General features: G+C 41.3%; 1 protein-coding gene and 1 pseudogene across 1 annotated transcript in view; one reads left to right on the top strand and one right to left on the bottom strand.

The window, feature by feature from the left end:
• LMNB1 (lamin B1) overlaps positions 1-24,466 on the bottom strand; it is a 54,509-nt gene that overhangs the window by 25,126 nt on the left and 4,917 nt on the right. The window contains exons 2-3 of the mRNA XM_005682690.3: positions 3,600-3,756; positions 2,828-2,953 (exon numbers count right to left, since the gene is read on the bottom strand). Coding sequence (XP_005682747.2) covers positions 2,828-2,953; positions 3,600-3,756 — 283 coding nt within the window. The remainder of the gene's footprint in view (positions 1-2,827; positions 2,954-3,599; positions 3,757-24,466) is intronic.
• Positions 8,056-8,944, top strand: LOC102186300 (annotated as a pseudogene).

Below are 24,466 nucleotides of genomic sequence, written 5' to 3'. Positions count from 1 at the left end.
CCAACTCTTTGCAACCCCATGAATCGCAGCACGCCAGGCCTCCCTGTTCATCGCCAACTCCTAGAGTTCACTCAAATTCACGTCCATCTAGTCGGTGATGCCATCCAGCCATCTCATCCTCTGTTGTCCCCTTCTCCTCCTGCCCCCAATTCCTCCCAGCATCAGAGTCTTTTCCAAGGAGTCAACTCTTTGCATGAGGTGTGGCCAAAGTATTGGAGTTTCAGCTTCGGCATCAGTCCTTCCAAAGAACAACCAGGACTGATCTCCTTTAGGATGGACCAGTTGGATCTCCCTGCAGTCCAAGGGACTCTCAAGAGTCTTCTCCAACACCACAGTTCAAAAGCATCAATTCTTCGGTGCTCAGCCTTCTTCACAGTCCAACTCTCACATCCATTCATGACCACAGGAAAAACCATAGCCTTGACTAGATGGACCTCTGTTGGAAAAGTAATGTCACTCCTTTGTAATATGCTATCTAGGTTGGTCATAACTTTCCTTCCAAAGAGCAAGCATCTTTTAATTTCATGGCTGCAATTACCATCCGCAGTGATTTTGGAGCCCAGAAAAATAAAGTCAGATACCATTTCCACTGTTTCCCCATCTATTTGCCATGAAGTGAGGGAACCAGATGCCATGATCTTCGTTTTCTGAATGTTGAGCTTTAAGCCAACTTTTTCACTCTCCTCTTTCACTTTCATCAAGAGGCTTTTTAGTTCCTCTTCACTTTCTGCCATAAGGGTGGTGTCATCTGCATATCTGAGGTTATTGATATTTCTCCCAGTAATCTTGATTCCAGGTTGTGCTTCTTCCAGCCCATCATTTCTCATGATGTACTCTGCATATAAGTTAAATAAGCAGGGTGACAATATACAGCCTTGACGTACTTCTTTTCCTATTTGAAACCAGTCTGTTGTTCCATGGCCAGTTCTAACTGTTGCTTCCTCACCTGCATATAGGTTTCTCAAGAGGCAGGTCAGGTGGTCTGGTATTCCCATCTCCTGAGGAATTTTCCAGTTTATTGTGATCCACACAGTCAAAGGCTTTGGCATAGTCAGTAAAGCAGAAATAGATGTTTTTCTGGAACTCTCTTGCTTTTTCCATGATCCAGCAGATGTTGGCAATTTGATCTCTGGTTTCTCTGCCTTTTCTAAATCCAGCTTGAACATCTGGAAGTTCACAGTTCACGTATTGCTGAAGCCTGGCTTGGAGAATTTTGAGCATTACTTTACCCGCATGTGAGATGCGTGCAATTGTGCGGTAGTTTGAGCATTCTTTGGCATTACCTTTCTTTGGGATTGGAATGAAAACTGACCTTTTCCAGTCCCGTGTCCACTGCTGAGTTTTCCAAATTTGCTGACATATTGAGTGCAGCACTTTCACAGCATCATCTTTCAGGATTTGAAATAGCTCAACTAGAATTCCATCACCTCCTCTAGTTTTATTTATAGTGATGGTTTCTAAGGCCCACTTGACTTCACATTCCAGGATGTCTGGCTCTAGGTGAGTGATCACACCATCCTGATTACCTGGGTCGTGAAGCTCTTTTTTGTACAGTCATTTAAGTATTTAACTGCATGTTCTTTAACCTGCAAGTTCTCAAACCCTCTTCAATTCTGAGAAAATACACATGTGCCTTTCTTCAACTGTATTACACTACACGTCTTTTCTGGTAACAGCTGTTACTTTTACCCCTCAAGGCAGAAGCACAGAAGTTATGGCTGATAGATATTTTTTATAACTATAAACGCTGTGGGTAGCCAGCCCCCAATGACTGCTATGTTCATCTCCTGTGTGAGCCCCCTTCCACACTGTATTGTGGTTCGTCAGTGTGATGGGGAGTGACGGTGCATCACTTAGGGATTTAGTCTCTACAAGACAATATAGCTTGCCTTGCTCTCTCTCTCTCTCATCATCCATTCTTGAGGAATCCCATCATGAGCAGCCCTAACAGAAGAGCCTGGTGGGCTACAGTCCGTAGGGTTGCAAAGAGGCGGGCACGACCAAGCGACCAATATATACACATAAGGAAGCCAATGCTGAACTGGTATCTCCAGACAACAGTTGTGAATGAATTCTGAAGTGTCCCTCCAGACCAGGCTGAAAGCCTGACTGCAACCTCATGAGACCCTGAAGACAACATCCAAGTTAAACAGCTCTTAGATCCCTGACCTTGAGAAACTATAAGATAGTAAAAGTCTGTGATTTTAAGATACTAAGTTTTGAAGTAATATATCACTAATACAAATGCTTAAAGAGGTTGACAGTTAATTAACAGCTGTGGCCAGACCTTTTTAAGTTAGATGAAGTAAGTTGAGTTATATTACTGCACAAGTGAAAGTCGCTCAGTCATGTCCAATTCTTTGCGACCCCATATAGTTTCCATACAGTCCATGGAATTCTCTAGGCCAAAATACTGGAGTGGGTGGCTGTTCCCTCCTCCAAGGGATCTTCCCAACCCAGGGATCAATTTCAGGTCCCCTCCATTGCAGGCAGATTGTTTATCAGCTGAGCCACCAGGGAAGTCCAAGAATACTGGAGTGGGTAGCCTATCCCTTCTCCAGCGGATCTTCCTGACCCAGGAATCAAACCGGGGTCTCCTGCATTGCAGGTGGATTCTTTACCAACTGAGCTATCAGGGAAGCCCTAGATGAAGTAAAAGCTTATAAATTTACCATAACACCTTGAATTCTTACATGTAGCCTTTTTAGGAACAGTGCTTTAAATCCTTTGCCTACAGAATCCTTCCCATTTTTTCACATGTATGGTTTATAACAAAGCCTTTGGGGATCCTTCCATTCCTTAAAGAAGAGAAATTATACATAATTACCTCCTCATACATGTTTTTACGAAACTCCAAGTCCTCAGTAAGGCTCTGACAGCGATTCTCCAAATCCACTTTAAGTAAAGTTTCATCTGCTAACTGTTTCTTCGCAGCAGCTAAAGAGGCTTCCAACTAACAGAAGGAAAAAGAACTAATGAAATTATACAGCATTCATTCAGTAATGAATTTAATAGATACCGACGGACTGAATCAGGTCAAGTATTGCAATTTCTATGTATTTGTCAATGTATGAGAGTCCCTCATGATCATCTTTATCACAGAAGTGTGGGTTCAACTGCTGGTCCCACCCACAGAGTGTCACCTCAAAACAGCCCTCAAATCCGGTAAACGGCAACAGGGGATGAAGAGATACTATGGCTTACGTTTCAAAACTCAAACGAACGATTTTGGCTACCAATTTCATTTTTTCCTGTGTGGAGAGCACCATTAAGACATCTTCTCTCTTTTTACCCTACATTTTGGTACAATAATGAAATAAGCTGTGAGATCGAGAAACGAACGATCACAACAAGCACAACAGAGAGGACGAACGGCAGCATATAAGATCTGCACAGTCCAGACACAATGACTGAGAGGTGAGGGTGCTTTACATACCAGCTAGCTCAGGTCTATCCTTGCAGGTGTAACCACCACCCCGCCACCGCCGGCCAAAATAACTCAATAAATTTAAGATAAAAAACATAAATCAAGTTTTACAATCAAGACAGATGGGGCCATTAACCTGCAAAATACAGCTCAAGAGCAGAGTCTAACTTACCTGGGCGATCTGATCCTTCAGATCTTCCAAATCACTCTCTAAACTTTTCTTATCACCAAGCGCTGTTGCCAAAGCGGCATCTTTCGAATTCAGCGCTGCTTCATATTCTCGAAGCTTGATCTGGGCTCCATTAAGATCAGATTCTTTCTTAGCATAACTGCAAAACATTTGAGAAAGTGCAAGACATCATATTATACACCTGAACTGAACCATTCTCCCTCCCTGTTTAAGGGGGAAACAGAAGAGGAGGCAATTTAAATAAAGGCTGCCATAAGCTACTAAAATCACAGGAGTGATTCGGGAGCACTCTATCCGGAGTGCTATCTTTGGTGGATAATAACTTCTTCCTTCAACGACCACCCTTCCCTGGTTAGCAATGACTCTAGCTGTAAGATGTCCAGAGGCCCAAAGTATCAGACTCTGGTTGTCTCTGAGGGAGAACACAAGCCTTCTTGTTTCATAAAGAGGTGTCTATATGGTTCACTAAAACATTTCTGAAGAAATGAAAACCTGTTATTTTTAAATACAATGAATAGTAAAAATCAAGACATACAGGAGACATAAATCAAGAATGATGAGATTAAATAAATGAAAATGAAAAGTTACTTCAAAAAGTAATGTTATGACTTGTTGATATATAATGATAGACACTTCTTAGACATTACCTAAGAACTGACCCCAAGCTTGCAAGTAGTTTCCATTTCTTACACAAGAAGTGGTTTTAAAACTTCCTTAACTACAAATAAGGGGCTTCCTAGTATTTTGAAGAAAATAATTTTTTTCAGTTTATACTAATAACTATCCAAAAATGAAACTAGAATGAAGGTGTATTTTACTTCTAAATATCACTTTTTATTAAATGGAATTCTACATTATAAAATTAAGATTCCTTAGGATACAGTTTGTCAAATAATTATATTGTAAAGAACAGTATTTTTTAATCCAAATAATTCCATTATCATTAATAGGTCATACTGGAAAAGCCTTAATAATATAAAAACTCTCAATATATGTTCTTAATTAAAACTCCTATTATAGAGAAGTATTTCTACTACTAATGTTTGAGAGTGGGCTCAACAGAGGAATCTTTAATTAACAGAAATCCTTCAAATATTGTTATATCAATACCATAATAAAATGAAGAAAAAACTATCCAAAGGATAAGCAAAGGTAGTGAAAAGAGAAGATTTAATAGTACTCAGTTTTTACTCATTTTGGTATTATAAAACAACTACATACACATACAAAATCTCAGCTGTCACATAACAAGAATTTTTTTTCTTAAATTCTGTATTTTTAAAAACCACAAGATGGCAGTCTTTCACTGAAGACTTTGTTTAGAAAGGCGGGGGGGAAAAATCAACTGTAGGAAAAAAAAAAAACTTCCCATACAGTCATTAATTTGTTAACAAAAATGCCTAATTCATAAAAGTGCTGGGTCCCAAAGCTAGGAACACCATAGAAAAGAATCAATACTTGTGGAAGAGCCATTACTTTACCCCACAATATAAATGACCAGAGCTGGAAGGGAGAAATGGCACAATACATTGGATTTTAAAACAATCATATTTTATAGTGAATCGCACAATATTTACAAAAGCTACAGACTCAAAATTACTTAACGGTTACAAAATTCTTCTGCATCACAGACTAATATTTAAGTCAGTGAATATTAGGAGGGGCTTCCCTGGTGGCCCAGTAGTAAAGAATTCACCTGCCAAGGCAGGAGACACAGGTTTGATCCCTGGTCCGAGAGGACCCCACATGCCACGGAGCCAACTGAGCCCCTCGCCACAACTACTGAGCCAGTGCTCTAAAGGCCGGGAACCGCAACTGAAGCCTGCGCCCTAAAGCCCCTGCTCCCCACAAAGAGAAGTCACTGCAGGGAGAAGCTTGCACATGGCAACTACAGAGAGCCCCTCCTCACCACAACTAGAGAAAAGCCCACACAGAGATGAAGACCCAGCACAGCCAAAAATAAACAACACTATTTTTACAGAGCACGCAGGAAGTCTTGGTCTACCTACCAGCACACGGTCAAAGTCCAGAGACCTGCAAAACGGACATCATGGAACACACACATGCGAGGATGCGTCACCCAAGCACAGAGCAACAGCTGGCACTGCTCTCAGCAAAGAACAGCTTAGACAGGAATCCAAGGTTGTGCCGAAGTATCACTTGAGGCATCGGTGTGCATTCTTCTGAGACTGTACTTCCTAACTGAATTTCTTCAGTTACTGACCTGCTTATTCAACGGAGATGTTTTCACACATGCACATGCTGAGTGTAAGTCAGAAAACATACCCATTTACCGGAGGTGTTTACCTAAGAACCAAAACTTTAAATTGCAGCAACAAAAATAAAGTTTATAAACATAGCTAGCACTCTAATTACGAATCTCCTCCCTTAATAAACAAAATTACTTTCATTTCAAGTAAGCTTGAATTTCAGTCACAGAGAAGGAAAAAGCAACCCACTTCAATATTCTTGCCTGGGAAATCCCTCGGACAGAGGAGCCTGACAGGATACAGTCCGTAGAGTTGCAAAGAGTCAGACACAACTTAGGGACTAAACAAGCTGAATTTAATTCATAGCAAGTAACCAGGTCTAATCAAATATCTGACCATTAAAAAAATAATCAGCTGGAAAGGCTACATTTACAGTACTGTTATTCTATCTCAGTGGATCAGGAGAAACAGACATAACTTCAATAATGGACTTCCCAATAGAACCTGGTACCTAAATCTGGGACCTGTCCTTATAATCTCCTGAGGCTTGTAGGACTAAATAACCTAAACACAATTCATTACCTGCTACTTTCTGAATTGCTCCTGCCCACTTCTGACTACCAAGAAAACCACTGCTTTAATCACCTTGGTTTTTAACCTGCCAACTCTTTGAACTTGGCTAGTTTTAGGACCAGCATTTCAACCCTGGCTTCAGCACTGAGCTGCCTGACTCTCGAACTCTGTGTCTGTTTGCTGAGGACTCTGCACTACCTTTTCTCCTCGGATGACAAGTATCCCACTCCCTCAGTAGCCTTCATTTGTTTAAGTGTACCCCATTCCGGACTATTCCCACCAATAAAAAAATGGAGATTAGAAAATGCAACCAATTACATAATTGCTGGAAAACGAATGCTTAACTGAGCCCCGAGGGGATATCCATCATTAGCAGGCAGTAACTGTAGAGCACATTCTAACTAAAGTCACATCACCTATACACAACACACAGAAAATCACTTAAGACCTAGGAAGTATATAATAACAACTTAAAAGTCAATTGTGAATCATACTGTAGTTGTAAAACCTGAAAAATTAAGTTGACCACTTAAATAGGGAAAGAAATTAAGCAGAACTAGAGGGATAAACACATACCAGAACATGATCTGAAACTTGTTACAGAACAGTTTTAATTAGTCAGGCATTGGCAACTTCCCTGGCGGCTCAGAAGGTAAAGCGTCTGCCTATAATGTGGGAGACCCGGATTCAATCCCTGGGTCGGGAAGATCTCGTGGAGAAGGAAATGGCAACCCACTCCAGTATTCTTGCCTGGAAAATCCCATGGACGAAGGAGCCTGGTAGGCTACAGTCCATGGGGGTCGCAGAGTCGGACACGACTGAGTGACTTCACTTCACTTGGCAACTTACTGCCCTTCCGCTAACTTTTCACCGGTCAGTTTACACAAGTCAGTGTATATCAGAATGCTCAGCTGAATGAATTCTCTAGCTTGACTAGTAACACAACCCCAAAAGTCCCTGAATTCAGGTTCCCTAAATCACCTACTACGTACCCATGAACGAAGACTCCATGTCCATTTTCAGGACAGAATTTATATATTTGGATTTGGCTTCCTTCTTTCACAAGTGCCATTAATTTTCAGTTTTTCCTCAAATACTTTTGTCCCTGTTCACTGATTCTCATATACGGAAATATAAGTAACAAAGTGTAACATTAAGCAATTCAAAATAAGAGACCTAAATGGTAAGATGGTCTCTTAGTTGACAGAATAGCTACATAACTAGAAGAAGGTATACAAAATTACTTTCTGGATATTAAATTGCATTTCCATGAAATTTACCAAAGGTTATTATACTGCAAATATACAAGAATAGATAAGGGCAAGAAAACTAGGAGATTCCCTAGTGGCTCAGATGGTAAAGAGTCTGCTTGCAATGATGGAGAACTGGGTTTGATCCTTGGGTTGGGAAGATGCGCTGGAGAAGGGAATGGCTACCCACTCCAGTATTCTTGCCTGGCAAATCCCATGGACAGAGGAGCCTTGGAGGGCGATAGTCCATGAGGTCGCCAAGAATCGGACACGACTGAGCAGTAATGCGCGCGTGCACACACACAAATGCTTGCTAAATTAATAAAATCTGTTGAAGATGTGTATTCTTATGAAAAAAATACATCCAAACTGTAATAATCATAGACTTTAGAATACTGACTTTAAAAAGCCACACATCCTCTAGCTGCCATCTTGCGTCCCCGCGTGTGTGCGCCTAACCTCAGCGGGTCTGCCCGAGACCACCTGAGCGCCAAGCCTAGTCCCCCGCGCGGCCCCATTTCCGCTCCAACAAGATGAAAGAAACTATCATGAACCAAGAGAAACTGGCCAAACTGCAGGCACAAGTGTGCATTGGTGGGAAAGGAGCTGCTTGCAGAAAGAAGGTGGCTCATAGAACAGCCACAGCAGATGACAAAAAACTTCAGTTCTCTTTAAAGAAGTTAGGGGTAAACAATATCTCTGGTACTGAAGAGGTGAATATGTTCACAAATCAAGGAACAGTGATCCGCTTTAACAACCCTGAAGTTCAGGCATCTCTGGCAGCAAACACTTTCACCATTACAGGCCATGCTGAGACAAAGCAACTGACAGAAATGTTCCCCAGCATCTTAAACCAGCTTGGTGCTGACAGTCTCACCAGTTTAAGGAGACTGGCTGAAGCTCTGCCCAAACAATCTGTGGAGGGAAAAGCACCACTTGCCACTGGAGAGGAGGAGGATGATGAAGTTCCAGATCTTGTGGAGAATTTTGATGAGGCTTCCAAGAATGAAGCAAACTGAATTGAGTTAACTTCTGAAGAAGATAAATCTTGAAGAAGTTTCTGGGAGCTGCTATTTTATATTATGACTGCTTTTTAAAATTGTGTTTATGGATCTGATAAAATCTAGATCTCTAATATTTTTAAGCCTAAGCCCCTGGACACTGCAGCTCTTTTCAGTTTTTGCTTATATACAATTCATTCTTTGCAGCTAATGAAGCTGAAGAAGCCTAAGAATAAAGTTTGAGACAAAGATAAATAAAATTCTTTGCCTAGTAAAAAATAAAATAAAACAAAAAGCCACACATCTGGCAAGGGGGGGTGGGGAACAAGCAAGAGACACTCATATTTCTAAAGATAAAAACAGAAATACAAGTATTGGGTCTTTTTAATTACTGCCTTCACATGTCAGACAACAGCTTATGGAAACCAAAAAGGAACCACTCTCAGGTATGTTTTAAACCCCACTCATAATATTCCATAGCAAAATACTAGGCAACTGTTTGCTCAGATCACTTATTTGCAATTTTGAAAAGCTATTACAGATTGTCAAGTTCATCTTATTTAAGAGTAGCTACTCAACAGATTCAGACTTAATAATGTTCCTAATTTTTAATCTCCTAGATGGAAATGAGACTACAAAAGAAGATGAAAGACCAACAAAAACAAAACACGCCAATGAGTTCTCGGCAGGTGTCCAGCTACCTTTCTTAACTCAGCACTCATCACTAACATTTACTTCAGGACCATTCTTATTCAGAAAAACAAATTACAGGGAATGAAAGGGAAATGTCATTTTAGTTTTTTACCTTTAATCAGGTAACAGGAACCATTCTTTATAAAATTACTTTTAATCATATCCACAAAGGCTTTTTAAATCCTTCAAAATAGACCCACTCTACATGGAGAGCCAGGCTGATCAGGCACAGCTCTTTGAGCTCTGGTGTTAATATACAGTAAGGTTCTTCTGAACAGCTATCTGGTGGCAGCTGAACACCACTCAACACTAAAGCAATTATTCAATGACTATCAAATAATCCAGCTTTTGAGGCACTTTTCATCCCAGAGTTCAGAATCAACATGCCCTATATTATGTAGCCATGGTTCAGACTTTCAGTGCAAAAATAAACTTTACTTTGGGCTTTAGTTCAGTTCAATTGCTCAGCTGTGTCCAACTCTTTGCGACCCCATAGGCTGCAGTACGCCAGGCCTCCTTGTCCATCGCCAACTCCCAGAGCTTACTCAAACTCATGTCCATTGAGTCGGTGATGCCACCCAACCATGTCATCCTCTGTCGTCCCCTTCTCCTCCTGCCTTCAATCTTTCCCAGCATCAGGGTCTTCTCAAATGAGTCGGTGTGGGAGCGACTGTGAGGAGATACCTGACATCCAAGGGCAGAGAAGACCCAGAAAGATGGTAGGTGCTGGAGCAGAGGCTGCATGGTGGGTGTGCGGCTGGAGAGTGGCTCTGAGAGGATACCCCATGTCCAAGAACAAAGGAGATGCCCCAGCAAGATGGTAGGAGGGGTAAAATCACGTTTAGAATCAAACCCCATACTCACCAGAAACGTTCAGAGGGCTCAAACAAACCTTTTGCGCACCAGGACCCAGAGACCCCATAGAGGCTGGGACAGAACTGTGTTTGGGCTTAAGATAAAGGATATTAATAGGCCCAAACAAAACTCTTCTGTCCTGAAACTGAGTAATCTATCTAAAGTAATAGACTCAAACTGCATATTAAATGCATCTGCCCTAACATTCACTCATCAGCCTCAATACTGTCCTCAGAGTATCTTCCCTTCCAAAGGGAGAAGGGATGTGATCCCCAATATTTCTACCAAGGAAAATTAATTACAAACTAAGTATATTCTAATATACAATGTCACCAAAGTTGTGTGATCACAATTTCCATTAATAAGGGTCTCCTCTGACACAAGCAAAAAGACTAAGACGCTTCTGCACAAACCCAAAATGGATCACTTCTGGTGGTAATAAAATCCTGCTTCTCATTCAAGAAACTGGGCAGCTGGGAATTCTCTGGTGGTCCAGCGGTTAGGACTCCATGCTTCTGCCGTAGGGGGCATGGGCTCCATCCCTGGTCAGGGACCTAAGATCCCACAAGCCAAGTGGCGTGGCCAAAAATTAAGCATAAATAAATAAACTGAGCAGTCAACACATTAGCAACAACCCAATCAAAATCAGGTAAACTCTAATTGCAATCAGGTTAAAATTAGGAAAAACATTAAGCAAGATCAACACTGGACCACAGAACCATTTCTCTGAACAAAAGAAATCCACTGACATAAACAGACGCAAGAGAGGAATGGACAAATACAGGTTAATTTTAACAAAAAAGTGACTTACTGGGGAAAAAAACAACTAAAATCACAACTTCGTTATGCTAGGTCACTAATCTGGGTGTGTGGAAACTAGCAATGAACAAAACATATAGAGTCCCTGATCTTACGGAAGGTACATTATACTGGGGAGAGACACAAATACATATACAGCAGGGATAATCAATATTTCAAAGAAAAACAATTCAGAATAAGGAGTTAGAGAAAGAAAGGGAGGATGATCATTTTACATAGTGTTCAGAAAGAGACTGATTTTATGTCACTAGCCATTTTTCACATCAGAAAATCACTTTTCAAACCCAAATTTTATCCAGAAATACAATTACTATCATTAGTTATTTCATTGTTCCTCTATGGGTTATGTGCAACCCAATCTAAAGAGAAAATAGTCTCCTACAAAAATGGTTATTACTAAGTCAATAATTATTTGGGGGAAACCTAGAGAGTGCTAGGAAATGTGCTGATACAAGAAGAAGCAAAATCAGACTCCAGCCCTGTGCACAAAGAGATTCCAGTCCAGCAGGGGAACCAATGAATCACACAAAATTGTCTTAACAAATCAAACCTATCAGCAACACCCTAAGAAACAGAAAAAGTACACAGTGCTGTAAGAGCCCATGATGTAACTTCCCAGTGAAAATGGCACATTAAACATGGCTCCCCATCCAGAAACACAACAACTGAGTAACAAATTGACAAGGAAGGAACAAAATTTTAGAAGCTAAAATTAGATGAGTGACAATGAGCTTGGCCAACCCTAGAGGGCCGAATCTCAAGCCAGACACAGGGCTATGTGAGAAATAACCTAATTTATACTGCAGATACTGTTGACAGCAAGAGATGCCCCAGTAACCTGAAGTAGGACTAGATGAAAATCTATTTGAGAGGCTAAGCAGAGCATACTCTATGTTCCTGGGCCAATGGCTCCTCATTCCTCTCAGGATGAGAAAGGAAAAGTTTACTCTCTAAGGAGTAAAACAGAACCTCAGACCTGGTGCCACCTGAACAGCCAAAGGCACACTATTATACTGAAAAGGCAGAATTCCAGTGGACTTTTACAGATGCTGATGTTGCCTCTCAATCTCCCTCAGCTTAAAGTGCACTGTACAGACAAAACCAAGAGAGAAGACTTGAAGACAGACACTGGGTAAGTTTCCAACTAAGCGATTCCACTGTTACACAATGATGCTTAGTCATGAATGCATCCATTCATGCACACAGCTTCCCATTCTTAGAGCCCTGCTTCTGAACACAGAGGACATATAACAGGCATCAGACCTTTGAGAGAAACTCTCACTGTAAACTGACTCATCCAATGTCCATTCCACCCTCCTAGTTGCGCTTTCTTAAACTAGAAAACATAAACTACATTTGCCAGAATCTCTTGCAGCTAGGATTCTGGATGCAAAGTATATACTCTCACTGCTGCTGCTGCTGCTAAGTCGCTTCAGTCATGTCCGACTGTGCAACCCCATAGATGGCAGCCCACTGGACTCCCCCGTCCCTGGGATTCTCCGGGCAAGAACACTGGAGTGGGTTGCCATACATCCATGATACAAAAGAAGGAAGTATCATGGGGCTACCTCCCTAGTATTTATGGCAATTTCTCTGCTGACAAGTAGGGTCAACACCACATACATTACTATAGTAATTTTGAAATCAGGAACTCGTTCCTCCAATTTTGAGACTGTTTTGGCTATTCTGGATACCATGGATTTCCATTTAAATTTTAGGCTTAGCGTGACAGTTTCTACAAAAGAGACAACTGTGATTCTGAGAGAGACTGCATTGAATCTGTGGGTCAATTTGGGGAGAATTGCCAGCTTAACAATATTAAAGTGTCCAGTGACAGCCGCGGGCTTAGAAAGCCTTTGGGCAACCTGTCTGCTGATGGGCGGGGCTGTGTGCCCCACTGGTTGTTTGCAAGGCCTGAGAAGTCAGAGCTTACAGGCTGTTGAGTGGGGCCAAGCCTTGGTGATGGAAACCCAGGCAAGACGTCCACCTCAAGGAGAGTTTGTGCAAATGGATACTCCTGATATGTTCACCATCAGATTTTATGACTCCAGAGTGAACCACAGCAGGCACCCACCTTCACAGGAGACCCTTCAAGACCAGCAGCCTCAGATTCAAGATGTCCAGCTCCCCAAGGCAGACAGTGGCTGTGATGGTCATCACCTTCCACAAGCACTCCAAAACAAAAGGATATGTCCTACAAACTCTTTTAACTTTTCAGTCATTAGTACTTCTTAGTAACAACAAAAGCTAGAAAACTGTACAGCATGCTTTCAAAATCCTGAGGAAATATTCTTTACAACTTAGAATTCTACACCCAAAGTATCAATGCTTATGCAATGCAACTAGACAAGAAAAAAGCACAGATGCAAAATTATATTTCTATAATAAGATAAAACTAACAGAAAGCCTCCTGATTACTACTGACTCGATGTCTTAGCAACTGACATCATCTTTGTTTATAGTTAAACAAAACTAAATAAGTGGGGGGGAGGGGGAAGCAAGGGAATTCCAAAAAAAAAATCTACTTCTGCTTTATTGACTATGCTAAAGTCTTTGACTGTGTGGATCACAACAAACTGTAGAATATTCTTAAAGATATGAGAATACCAAACCACCTTACCTGCCTCCTGAAAAACTGGTATGCAGGACAAGAAGCAACAGTTAGAACCAGACATGGAACAATGGACTGGTTCCAAATTGGGAAAGGAGTACGTCAAGGCTGTACATTGTCACCCTGCTTGTTTAACTTATATACAGACTACATCATGCGAACTGCCAGGCTAGAGGAATCACAAGCTGGAATCAAGACTGCTGGGAGAAATATCAACAACCTCAGATATGTAGATGACACCACCCATATGGCAGAAAGTGAAGAGGAATTAAGACTCTTGATGAAAGTGAGAGAGAGTGAAAAAGCTGGCCTAAAACTCAGCATTCAAAAAACTAAGATCATGGCATTCGGTCCTATCACTTCAAAGCAAATAGATTGGGAAAATGTGGAAACAGTATCAGATTTCATTTTCTTGAGCTCCGAAATCACTGCAGATGGTGACTGCAGCCACGAAATTAAAAGGCGTTTGTTCCTTGAAAGAATAGCTATGTCAAACCTAGACAGTGTTTTAAACAGCAAAGACATCACTTTGCCCACAAAGGTTCATATAGTTGAAGCTATGTTTTCCCAGTAGTCATGTATGGATGTGAGAGTTGGATCATAAAGAAGGCTGAACGCCGAGGAACTGATGCTTTTGAACTGTGTTGGAGAAGACTCTTGAGAGTCCCTTGGATAGCAAGGAGATCAAACCAGTCAATCCTAAAGGAAATCAACCCTGAATATTCGTTGGAAAGGCTGGTGCTGAAGCTGAAGCTCCAGTACTTTGGCCACCTGATGTGAAAAGGCTGACTCACTGGAAAAGACCCTGATACTGTGAAAAATTGAGGCGAAGAGAAGAGGGCAACAGAGGATGGGATGGCTGAATGGTTTCACTGACTCAAGGGATATGAGTTTGAACAAACTCAGGGAGACAGTGATGGACAGAGAAGCCTGGCATGCTGCAGTTCATGGGTTCACAAAGAGTCTGACATGACTTAGTGACTGAACAACAACAAGAAAGTGGGGAAAATACTATTTTCATAGACAATCAAAAGGAAAAGTGGTACAGGAAAGGAAAACTACAGAACACTACTGAGTTCTGTTGAGGATTATCTTCATAGAGTATAGGCTTCTCTACTGTAATACAATTTGTGTTTCTGAAAACTCTTGCACATTAAAAATAAGAGAATGGGAAAAATAAGGTTGGAACCAATCATTCAAAAGTTACACAGCCCTAACCAATGCACCAGCAGTAACATAATTAGTACCCCAGGAGATGGCTTGGGCAATGCAAACAGTCAGTTCGGCGTGGCTAGAGAGGCCTCAAGAGATGCTCAGAGACACACAGCATCAGAGAGGCCTTGCTGATCTGCAGGAACTGAGACATTAGAGACGGAAACAGACTGAATACAATCAAGGCTCTAAGAACAAAGGCATAGTACCTCTCTCGGGGAGGGACTCCTGGGTGCAGGATCCTTAACTTTGTTAAAATGAAACTGAAGTCAGAGCTTTCTTTTCCTCTGAACTCTACTCTTGATACTCTGACTCTCCTTTACTGGGAAAAGTCATATATAAATCAATACAACCTCCAATTATAATTACACCATTTCCCTATTTACCAGTCACATACGAGCAAATTGGTGTTCCAGGAGCATTTGCAGCAGAACACCATTCATTAATACTTTATATACCAAAAACTGACCTAAAGCTAATCTCAACTAAAACATAATGTATGACTATTAGGAGGAAAAGAGGAAGAAGAATTTGTATTATGAAGAATAGAATGAAAAAACTCAACTCTTCATCTTCCATAAATGGGACTGAATAAAAAACTTCACGTATAAAAAACTTCACGTTTGGAGGGGAGGGAGCAAAGCCAAGTACGGTATAAGCTGAAGCCACAGAGTCACTCAGGAGCCAGCTCATGAAGGGAAGAACATTTAGGTAAAATGACCACTATGTCCAAGTCTGTCTAGGGCAATTTCCATGGGCACCAGTTGTCCCAGCATAATTATCAATAGCTCTCTCTTTCACACACAAAAAGAAGTATCCCTGTTTGGATGCTAAATTATATGGTCAATCTATTAGGTGATACTGAGGAGTTTACTCTTTACTCTAGAAGCCACAGTCCTGGAAGCTACTTAAAAGTGTCTTAGACAAAGGCAGGGAAACAATAACATTTTTTAGCGCAGAATCTTAGAGGGATAAGTGTTCTGGTACCCTATCCAATGTTTCGCTACATAAACATCAAGTAAAAATCTACTTTAAATCGACCTTTAAGAACATCTTCCTTTCACATCAAACACCCTTTGTGACCTACATGTTTATTCCCATTTCTTCCTCGATAATGGTCAGTGGCCTTGGACTAGCATTAGATGCTCCTCACAGTCAACAATATGCTCCCATGAACAAAAGTCAATGGATAGATACTTTTTAGGCCTTATCAAACCAGAACTGCACTAACATTCCTTTGTAAATCTCCTTGTTCCAGGATTCAATTCTGGGCCTACTTCTCTTGCTATTACTTATTATCTTAGCTGTAGGTTTTCCATCCTCTACCTCGTCCTCACATGCAGACGTTTTCCATGTCTCTCACTTTGTCCTTCTTCTCTTTTCTCTCTTTACCCCTCAATGCCGCTAAGTCACGTCAGTCGTGTCCGACTCTGTGCGACCCCATAGACGGCAGCCCACCAGGCCCATGTCCCTGGGATTCTCCAGGCAAGAACACTGGAGTGGGTTGCCATTTCCTTCTCCAACATCAGGCTCCAAAAACTGTATCTCCAATCAAGTCTCTCCTCAGAGCTCCAGAGAAGTCCTCCAAATTGCTGGCATCTCCACCTAGCAATCTAGCAACAACTGACTGACTAACACCATTAACTTCTCATTAATTCTGAGTAGGATGCTTCACATCTGGTCCTTTCCTGCCAGTCTCTGTTAAGAGCAACTCCATCTCCCCAAGCGCCCATGCATGGAAGCCATCACCCAAGACTCCAATTTCCCTAACCTCGCACACTCAGTACCTCTCCAGCCCACCTCTGCCCTCCTTGCACACTCAGTACCTCTCCAGCCCACCTCTGCCCTCCTCGCACACTCAGTACCTCTTCAGTCCACCTCTGCCCTCCTCGCACACTCAGTACCTCTCCAGCCCACCTCTGCCCTCCTTGCACACTCAGTACCTCTCCAGCCCACCTCTGCCCTCCTCGCACACTCAGTACCTCTCCAGTCCACCTCTGCCCTCCTCGCACACTCAGTACCTCTTCAGTCCACCTCTGCCCTCCTCGCACACTCAGTACCTCTCCAGCCCACCTCTGCCCTCCTCTCACTCAGTACCTCTCCAGCCCACCTCTGCCCTCCTCGCACACTCAGTACCTCTCCAGCCCACCTCTGCCCTCCTCGCACACTCAGTACCTCTCCAGCCCACCTCTGCCCTCCTCGCACACTCAGTACCTCTCCAGCCCACCTCTGCCCTCCTCGCACACTCAGTACCTCTCCAGCCCACCTCTGCCCTCCTCGCACACTCAGTACCTCTCCAGCCCACCTCTGCCCTCCTCGCACACTCAGTACCTCTCCAGCCCACCTCTGCCCTCCTCTCACTCAGTACCTCTCCAGCCCACCTCTGCCCTCCTCGCACACTCAGTACCTCTCCAGCCCACCTCTGCCCTCCTCGCACACTCAGTACCTCTCCAGCCCACCTCTGCCCTCCTCGCACACTCAGTACCTCTCCAGCCCACCTCTGCCCTCCTCGCACACTCAGTACCTCTCCAGCCCACCTCTGCCCTCCTCGCACACTCAGTACCTCTCCAGCCCACCTCTGCCCTTCCCCACTTCCTACCCCAGTTCGGCAGCCATGGCCCCACGTGCTCATACTAGCGTTTCTACCTCTACGCTTTTTTCCTCCACACAAAAGCCAGACTGATCATGTCAGTCTTCTGCCTGCAATTCTTGAGGCTCTTCATTACCTAACATTAAACCCTCCCTCTCCTCGTTTTTATGTACATCTATACAGTTCGAGTTTGCCCTTCTACAGTTTTCCATTTAGAAGTCAATTCCACTTACGTCTCAACATTCAGCTCGGATTTCCCTGCCTCCCCCAAGTCTCCTCAGCAGCAGCTTTACAAGCTCCTACTCTGCCCGGCGTGGTTGGCAGCCCCATCCCCCAGAGCATGAAGAGGATACTGCTATCACGGCACTGCTTACACTGTATTAGCTGCGCTTATGTGCTCAGTCGCTAAGTCGTGTCCGACTCTTTTGTGACCCCATGGACTGTGGCCCACCAGGCTCCTCTGTCCATGGGATTTCCCAGACAAGAATACTGGAGTGCGTTGCCATTTCCTCCTCCTCCAGGGGATCTTCCCCACCCAGGGATCCAACCTGTGTCTCCCGCATTCGCAGGCACATTCTTTACCACTGAGCCACCAGGGAAGCCTGGATATGTATTAGCATATCGCCTTAGTATTTCAAACAGCTGCCTCAGTTACTTCACCAGTTTCCTCACCCTTTGAGCAAGGTCATCGTAAGGCTTGAAAGACAGTATCTGTAAAGCATCTAGCACAGTATCTGGCAAACACAACAGTCACAAAATAACATCAGCTCTTTCTGTCCTGCATCTTGCACACGCATTCTAAGCTCTCTAGGTCTCAGTTTCTGAACCCACAAAGTCGGCTGGATAGATCAGATGATCCAAGCCTCCTCCGAGCAGCAAAAGTGCTGTAACTCTATAAAGGCAACAAATGCAAATGCAGTGAAGGCAAAATTTCATTTTAAGGGACCAAGTAAACATGCTCGCTAGGGACAGTCTCCCTTTCACTCAGGTCTACAGCAAAGACATCAGCAAAAACCTAAGACTGTGACCCAAATGTGAATCTTTACTCCTTTATGCTTGCAACACTACCGTAACAATAAAGAGATCAAGAACTAAAAGAATCCCCCAGAAACTAAAAACAAATTATCTGAAACAAGAAAAGTACACCCATTTACCGCCAGCGGAATCAAAAATTGGCAACATTGTCACTACTTGATGCAGTGGTTAACATTTAACCAAAAAATTAGTTAACATTTAACCATTTTTAGGTTAACCAGGAGGAAATAAAATCTTACACTGTCAGCAAGAGAAGATAATCATGGCCCTCTATGACCTCTCAGAAATTAGGGAGATACAGCCACGGCAAAACCTACATCTTTGGTCACAGTAAACTAATCCTACCCTAAAGGCTGTTGATGTATCTTTAAAATGATGATACAGCACATGTACTGACATGTAAAGAAGTTCACGAAGCAGCGTAGCATGAAAGAAGGTTACGCATCAATGTTTATCACAAACCCATTTTTGTTAACTATATGGATATAAACAGGAAAACTTCCTAACTCTTACTTATGGAACTAAGAGTGATTTTTATTTTCTTCTTTGTGTTTATCTCTATTTTCCATAAAGTACATATAATTTTTGTGCAGCTATATATATTTATATATATTTTTTTAATTCCCCAACAATAACTGCCAAAGCACAAACCATTTTATCAGAAAGATATACTGGGGGGCGGCGGGGGGGGGGGGGGTTGGGTAGAGAGTTAAAAACTCCGATTAGGAAAACTTGGACCCCAGAAATAACTGGCAACTTCAGTTAAACGGGGTCCTGTCACACAATTGGTACTTAGGGCTCATTCTCAGTGTGCAAGAAATACATCTTCAGTGATGATGTAAAAGTCTAAAGATACCTAATTCAAAAATACCTGAGGTGACGTCATCTGGACAAATGAAAAGAACAAGCATATGGAGTGTATGGAGGGGAAAAAACACAGAGCACATTTTTATAAAGCTTCATCTTTCATTCTGTGTGTTTACTTCCTTGAATCTGGGTACACCAAGAGAATACCTAGTCCATCCTCCTAGTTTAAATAAACAATTCCAAAAGTTATCTTGCTTTACCAAACATCCTTTGAAAGCATGGGAAGGAAGCATCATGATGGTTTCATTAGTTAGGACCTGTCGCCTAGACTTTAACACCAATTCTAGGCAGCAATCCTTCCCATTCTTCCCTTGAAAATTAAAGTGATATTTACCATGAAGTTTTATACCTCTCGTATTAAGGCTAGGAGTTACTGGCAACTTGTTTCTACCAGGGCAAAATCAGCACATAAACAGAAGACCAAGTAATACATAAGATCAAGGTTTTTGGAGGTTTTTTTTTTTTTCAATTAACTTACTACATACAAAGAAAAGTCCCTAGAGCAGATTAGCATTTATTATTTTAGATTTGAAAACCAGAAAATATGAATATTAAAACAACCTGCAGGATTGTTTAGTCTATACACCTAAATTTTATTCTGTGACCAAAATATGTATAAAGTCAACAAAATAAATACATCCAGTAAGTCCAATATACAGTAAGTCCCCACCACTCCCTTTTCCCCTGAGGAAAGAAAGAGAAAAATAAATAGCTTATGTGATTTACACTGCATTTCAGTATGCTTCTTAATTTCTTCAAATTGCCAATCCTGCTAAAAACCCACCCGTTAATATAAGACAAGTAAATGAAATGCTAGAAAAAGGTCTGAGTTTCTTCATTCTTCCTGAGATTCAGAAAACAACTACTTACATCTTATCCCAATTATTCAGATGAGGAAATGAAGGTTCAAAGAACTGAAGTTACCTGTCCCAAATCACAAAAAGTAAGAAGTACTACTATCTCTCAGGCTAATGAGACACATGATTGACAAGTGCCCCAATTATACTTGTTATTAGCACATCAGCACCTCTACACAATTTTTAATGAAAACACACAAATCCAAATTTTCCAACAGAAGTTTCCTTACTAATGTACTGACAAAGGAAAAGTCAGAGGAAAGTCATTTTCCCGAAGGAATATACTATGTAGGCTTGATCCCCTCAAGCTGAAAACTACCCCACTCAAAATTTGCTTGGGGATGGAAGTAGGAAGCCTACATATCCTCAGATGCATATGCAGTATGAAAAAATACAACCAACATTAAACTTCATTCTGTTTGGAGAAAAGACATTCTTTTCACAAAATTATATTTAAAAAGCATCAACATTTGAAAAGATATGAAATTCCACTTTAACAAAACATTTGTCCAGTACCTCAAAGATTAATATGAAAAAAACACTGGCTTTGAAGCCTAATATCTATAATATATTAAACTAAGTTTCCTGGTACATCCTTTTAAAATTTTTTTTTAATGAAGAAATGTAAGTTGACTTGCTCAGCATCTCAAACAATCCTACAGCAGCATCCATTGTATTAGTTAACATTCCAGTGAAAAAGCTCGGCGCAGAAGAATTGATGCTTTTGAACTGTGGTGTTGGAGAAGACTCTTGAGAGTCCCTTGTACTGTAAGGAGATCAAACCAGTCCATCCTAAAGGAGATGAGCCCTGGGTGTTCATTGGAAGGACTGATGTTGAAGCTGAAACTCCAATATTTTGGCCACCTGATGTGAAGAGCTGACTCATTTGAAAAGACCCTGATGTTGGGAGAGACTGAAGGCAGAAGAAGGGGACGACAGAGGATGAGATGGTTAGATGGCATCACCAACTCAAGGGACATGAGTTTGGGTAAACTCCGGGAGTTGGTGATGGACAGGGAGGCCTGGCATGCTGCAGTTCACAGGGTGGCAAAGACTCGGATATGACTGAGTGACTGAACTGAACTGAGCTCCCATTTCCACTTTCCTAATTATTCATAATTCTCAAAAAAGAGAAAATCACTATAGAGTTAATTTTGCATCAAGTTTGAATATCTACTACAAATCAATCAAATTTGTGTTTGATTAATAGAGTACAACTTCTAGAACCTGATAAGCCAAGCGAAGTTACTAAGCAGTCAATTAAAAAACATAAATCATTCCTTTCCTATACGTAAGTCCAGAGCTCTAAAGCTTATGTTTTCATTAATTCATTTGGTGACAAAATTTGACCTGAATGGATATGAAGCTATTTTTAGACATTTTTCTCCACTTACTGTGACTATTAATATCTTTCCTTGCAGAAATATCTATTTCATAGAGTGCTACCCCAGACGCCACTGGAGGTGTCATATACAGTACATGCATATTACCTTCTTACATTTGGAATTGCTTTCAATTCCAAACACATGTGGCCATGTGGGTTTTACATGAAAGACTGTGGACTTAAACCACTGAAGGGAAAAAAAGTATGTATCCATGCAATTAGTTACTAAACAATCATTCAACATTATCGCTTATATTCAGTTTTTCTGCATAATTAGCTAATACTGAAATTCTCAATTAAATCCATTTTTTATTTTTTGTTTAAAGTGTTGATTGATGGTATGCATCATCATTTTTTGCAAGTGATCCCCAAAAACCTTCTAAATAATTACTACAAAAACATACTAAATAATTAGGCTTTAAGTTCAGTTCAGTAGCTCAGTCGTGTCTGACTCTTTGCAACCCCGTGGACTGCAGCACGCCAGGCTGCAGGCTTCCCTGTCCATCACCAACTCCCGGAGCCTACTCAAACTCATGTCCATCGTGTCAGTGATACCATCCAACCACCTCATCCTCTTGTCATTCCCTTCTCCTCCCGCCTTCAATCTTTCCCAGCATCAGGGTCTTCTCCAATGAATCAGTTCGTCACATCACGTGGCCAAAGTATTGGAGTTTCAGCTTAAGCGTCACTCCTTCCAATGAATATTCAGGACTGACTTCCTTTAAGATTGACTGGTTGGATCTCCTTGCAGTCCAAGGGATTCTTGGAGTGAATCAAAGTAGCTGTATCTAAGATCTAAGATCACCTGCACAGAAACTGTTGTCAAATTCTTTCTAACGACAAGCGTCTCCAAGAATTCTTCTGTCTCTGGACTTCCTTGGCAGTCCAGTGGTCAAGACTCGTGTTTCCACTGCAGGGCACAGGGGTTCATCCCTAGTTAGGGACCCACACATGGAGAGGTGAGGCTAAAACAAAGAATGCTAAAAACCAAAAAGGAACAAAGTAATTTTTGAATCTATAATTCTCTTAAGACTTGTTTCCCTAACCTAAATACACCCAAATGGTAAGACTAATAATTACAAAGACTTTGACTCCAAATAAGTTAGAGAAGAGTATTCATAAATAAAAGAGCTCAATGGACCCAGATAATAAAATATTACTTCTTTGTCATCCTACAAATGTTATAACATTGCTCAAAATTAAATGATTTCCAAGACTTCCATGCATTGATCTCCCCACTATACTCTGACAAAAAAAGCAGTTAACAACAACTAAACCCACAGGATCAAAGTGAACAGAAAGGGCTCATTAGCAAACATTTCAACAAATTTCTAGTAGATGAAATGTAGATAAATGTACCTATCACAGATCGTGCACACAAAGGCTACAAGAGAAAGTGTAGCAGAATTAAAATGATGGATTAACCCATGAAACAGCTTTACACCTCACCCTCTAGGGCACCCCTTAACATAAAGGCAGGCTTTCCAACAAGTGGGCCAAGAGTACATTCCACTCTTATATAAAGAAGTCCTAATTTGCTATTCCACTCAGAAAAGTAGGAAGGAGCTACTAAAACAATCCAACATTCATTTTCAAGCATTACCTAGTCCTTCACTTGAAAATGTAGATTACCAAGGATCAGCAATTGACAAAAATTAGTAAGGAAAAAAAAAAAAAAAACCAACCCAAACAAAAGAACAAGTAACCAGGGAAGAAAAAGAGATAATCCAATGAGCAGAAGAGAATTTTAAAAAGAAAACTAAACATTACCCTCAGACAGATTAAAGAAAATAATGCATCCTTAAACAGACATAAGTTGAATAAAGAGAAATATCTATATGAAGATTTCTTGGAATTAAAACTATGACTCTGCTTTTAAAATGTCACTACCGAGCTAGAGAAAAGCAAGGTGATCTCCCAGAACAAAAAACGATTATGAGAAAACGAGATACCCAAGAGTTCAACATTCTAACAAGACAGAACTAAGAAAATAGAACTCAAAAAACATATGGAAGAAAGGTCCCAGAGCTAAATAAAGATCAAGCCTTGAAATAGAAAAGATGCATAACAACTACAATGAATAAGAGGATATCTATATCTAAGTCCTATCACCATGCAATCCCAGAAAACCAGGATAAAAGAAAATCCCAAAGCTTTCAGAGAGGAAAAGAAAATCAAAAGCAATTACCAAAAAAATATGCATATATATTACTGTGACTAGCATTAGATAGACAGTTTCAAAATTCTCCAAGCCCGGCTTCAGCAATACGTGAACCGTGAACTTCCAGATGTTCAAGCTGGTTTTAGAAAAGGCAGAGGAAAAAGAGATCAAATTGCCAACATCCACTGAATCATCGAAAAAGCAAGAGAGTTCCAGAAAAACATCTATTTCTGCTTTCTTGACTATGCCAAAGCCTTTGACTGTGTGGATCACAATAAACTGTGGAAAATTCTTCAAGGGATGGGAATACCAGATCACCTGACCTGCCCCTTGACAAACCTATATGCAGGTCAGGAAGCACCAGTTAGAACTGGACATGGAACAACAGACTGGTTCCAAATAGGAAAAGGATTCCGTCAAGGCTGTATATTGTCACCCTGCTTCTTTAACTTCTACGCAGAGCATATCATGAGAAACGCTGGGCTGGAGGAAGCACAGGATGGAATCAAGATTCCTGGGAGAAATATCAATAACCTCAGATATGCAGATGACACCACCCTTATGGCAGATAGTGAAGAGGAACTAAAAAGCCTCTTGATGAAAGTGAAAGAGGAGAGTGAAAAAGTTGGCTTAAAGCTCAACTGTTAGAAAACGAAGATCATGGCATCTGGTCCCATCACTTCATGGGAAATAGATGGGGAAACAGTGGAAACAGTGTCAGACTTTATTTT

Source organism: Capra hircus, chromosome 7 (assembly GCF_001704415.2).
Source record: "Capra hircus breed San Clemente chromosome 7, ASM170441v1, whole genome shotgun sequence".
Lineage (NCBI taxonomy): Eukaryota > Metazoa > Chordata > Mammalia > Artiodactyla > Bovidae > Capra > Capra hircus.
The sequence above is the reverse complement of the archived record's forward strand: the minus strand, read 5'-3'. Positions and strand labels throughout refer to the sequence as shown.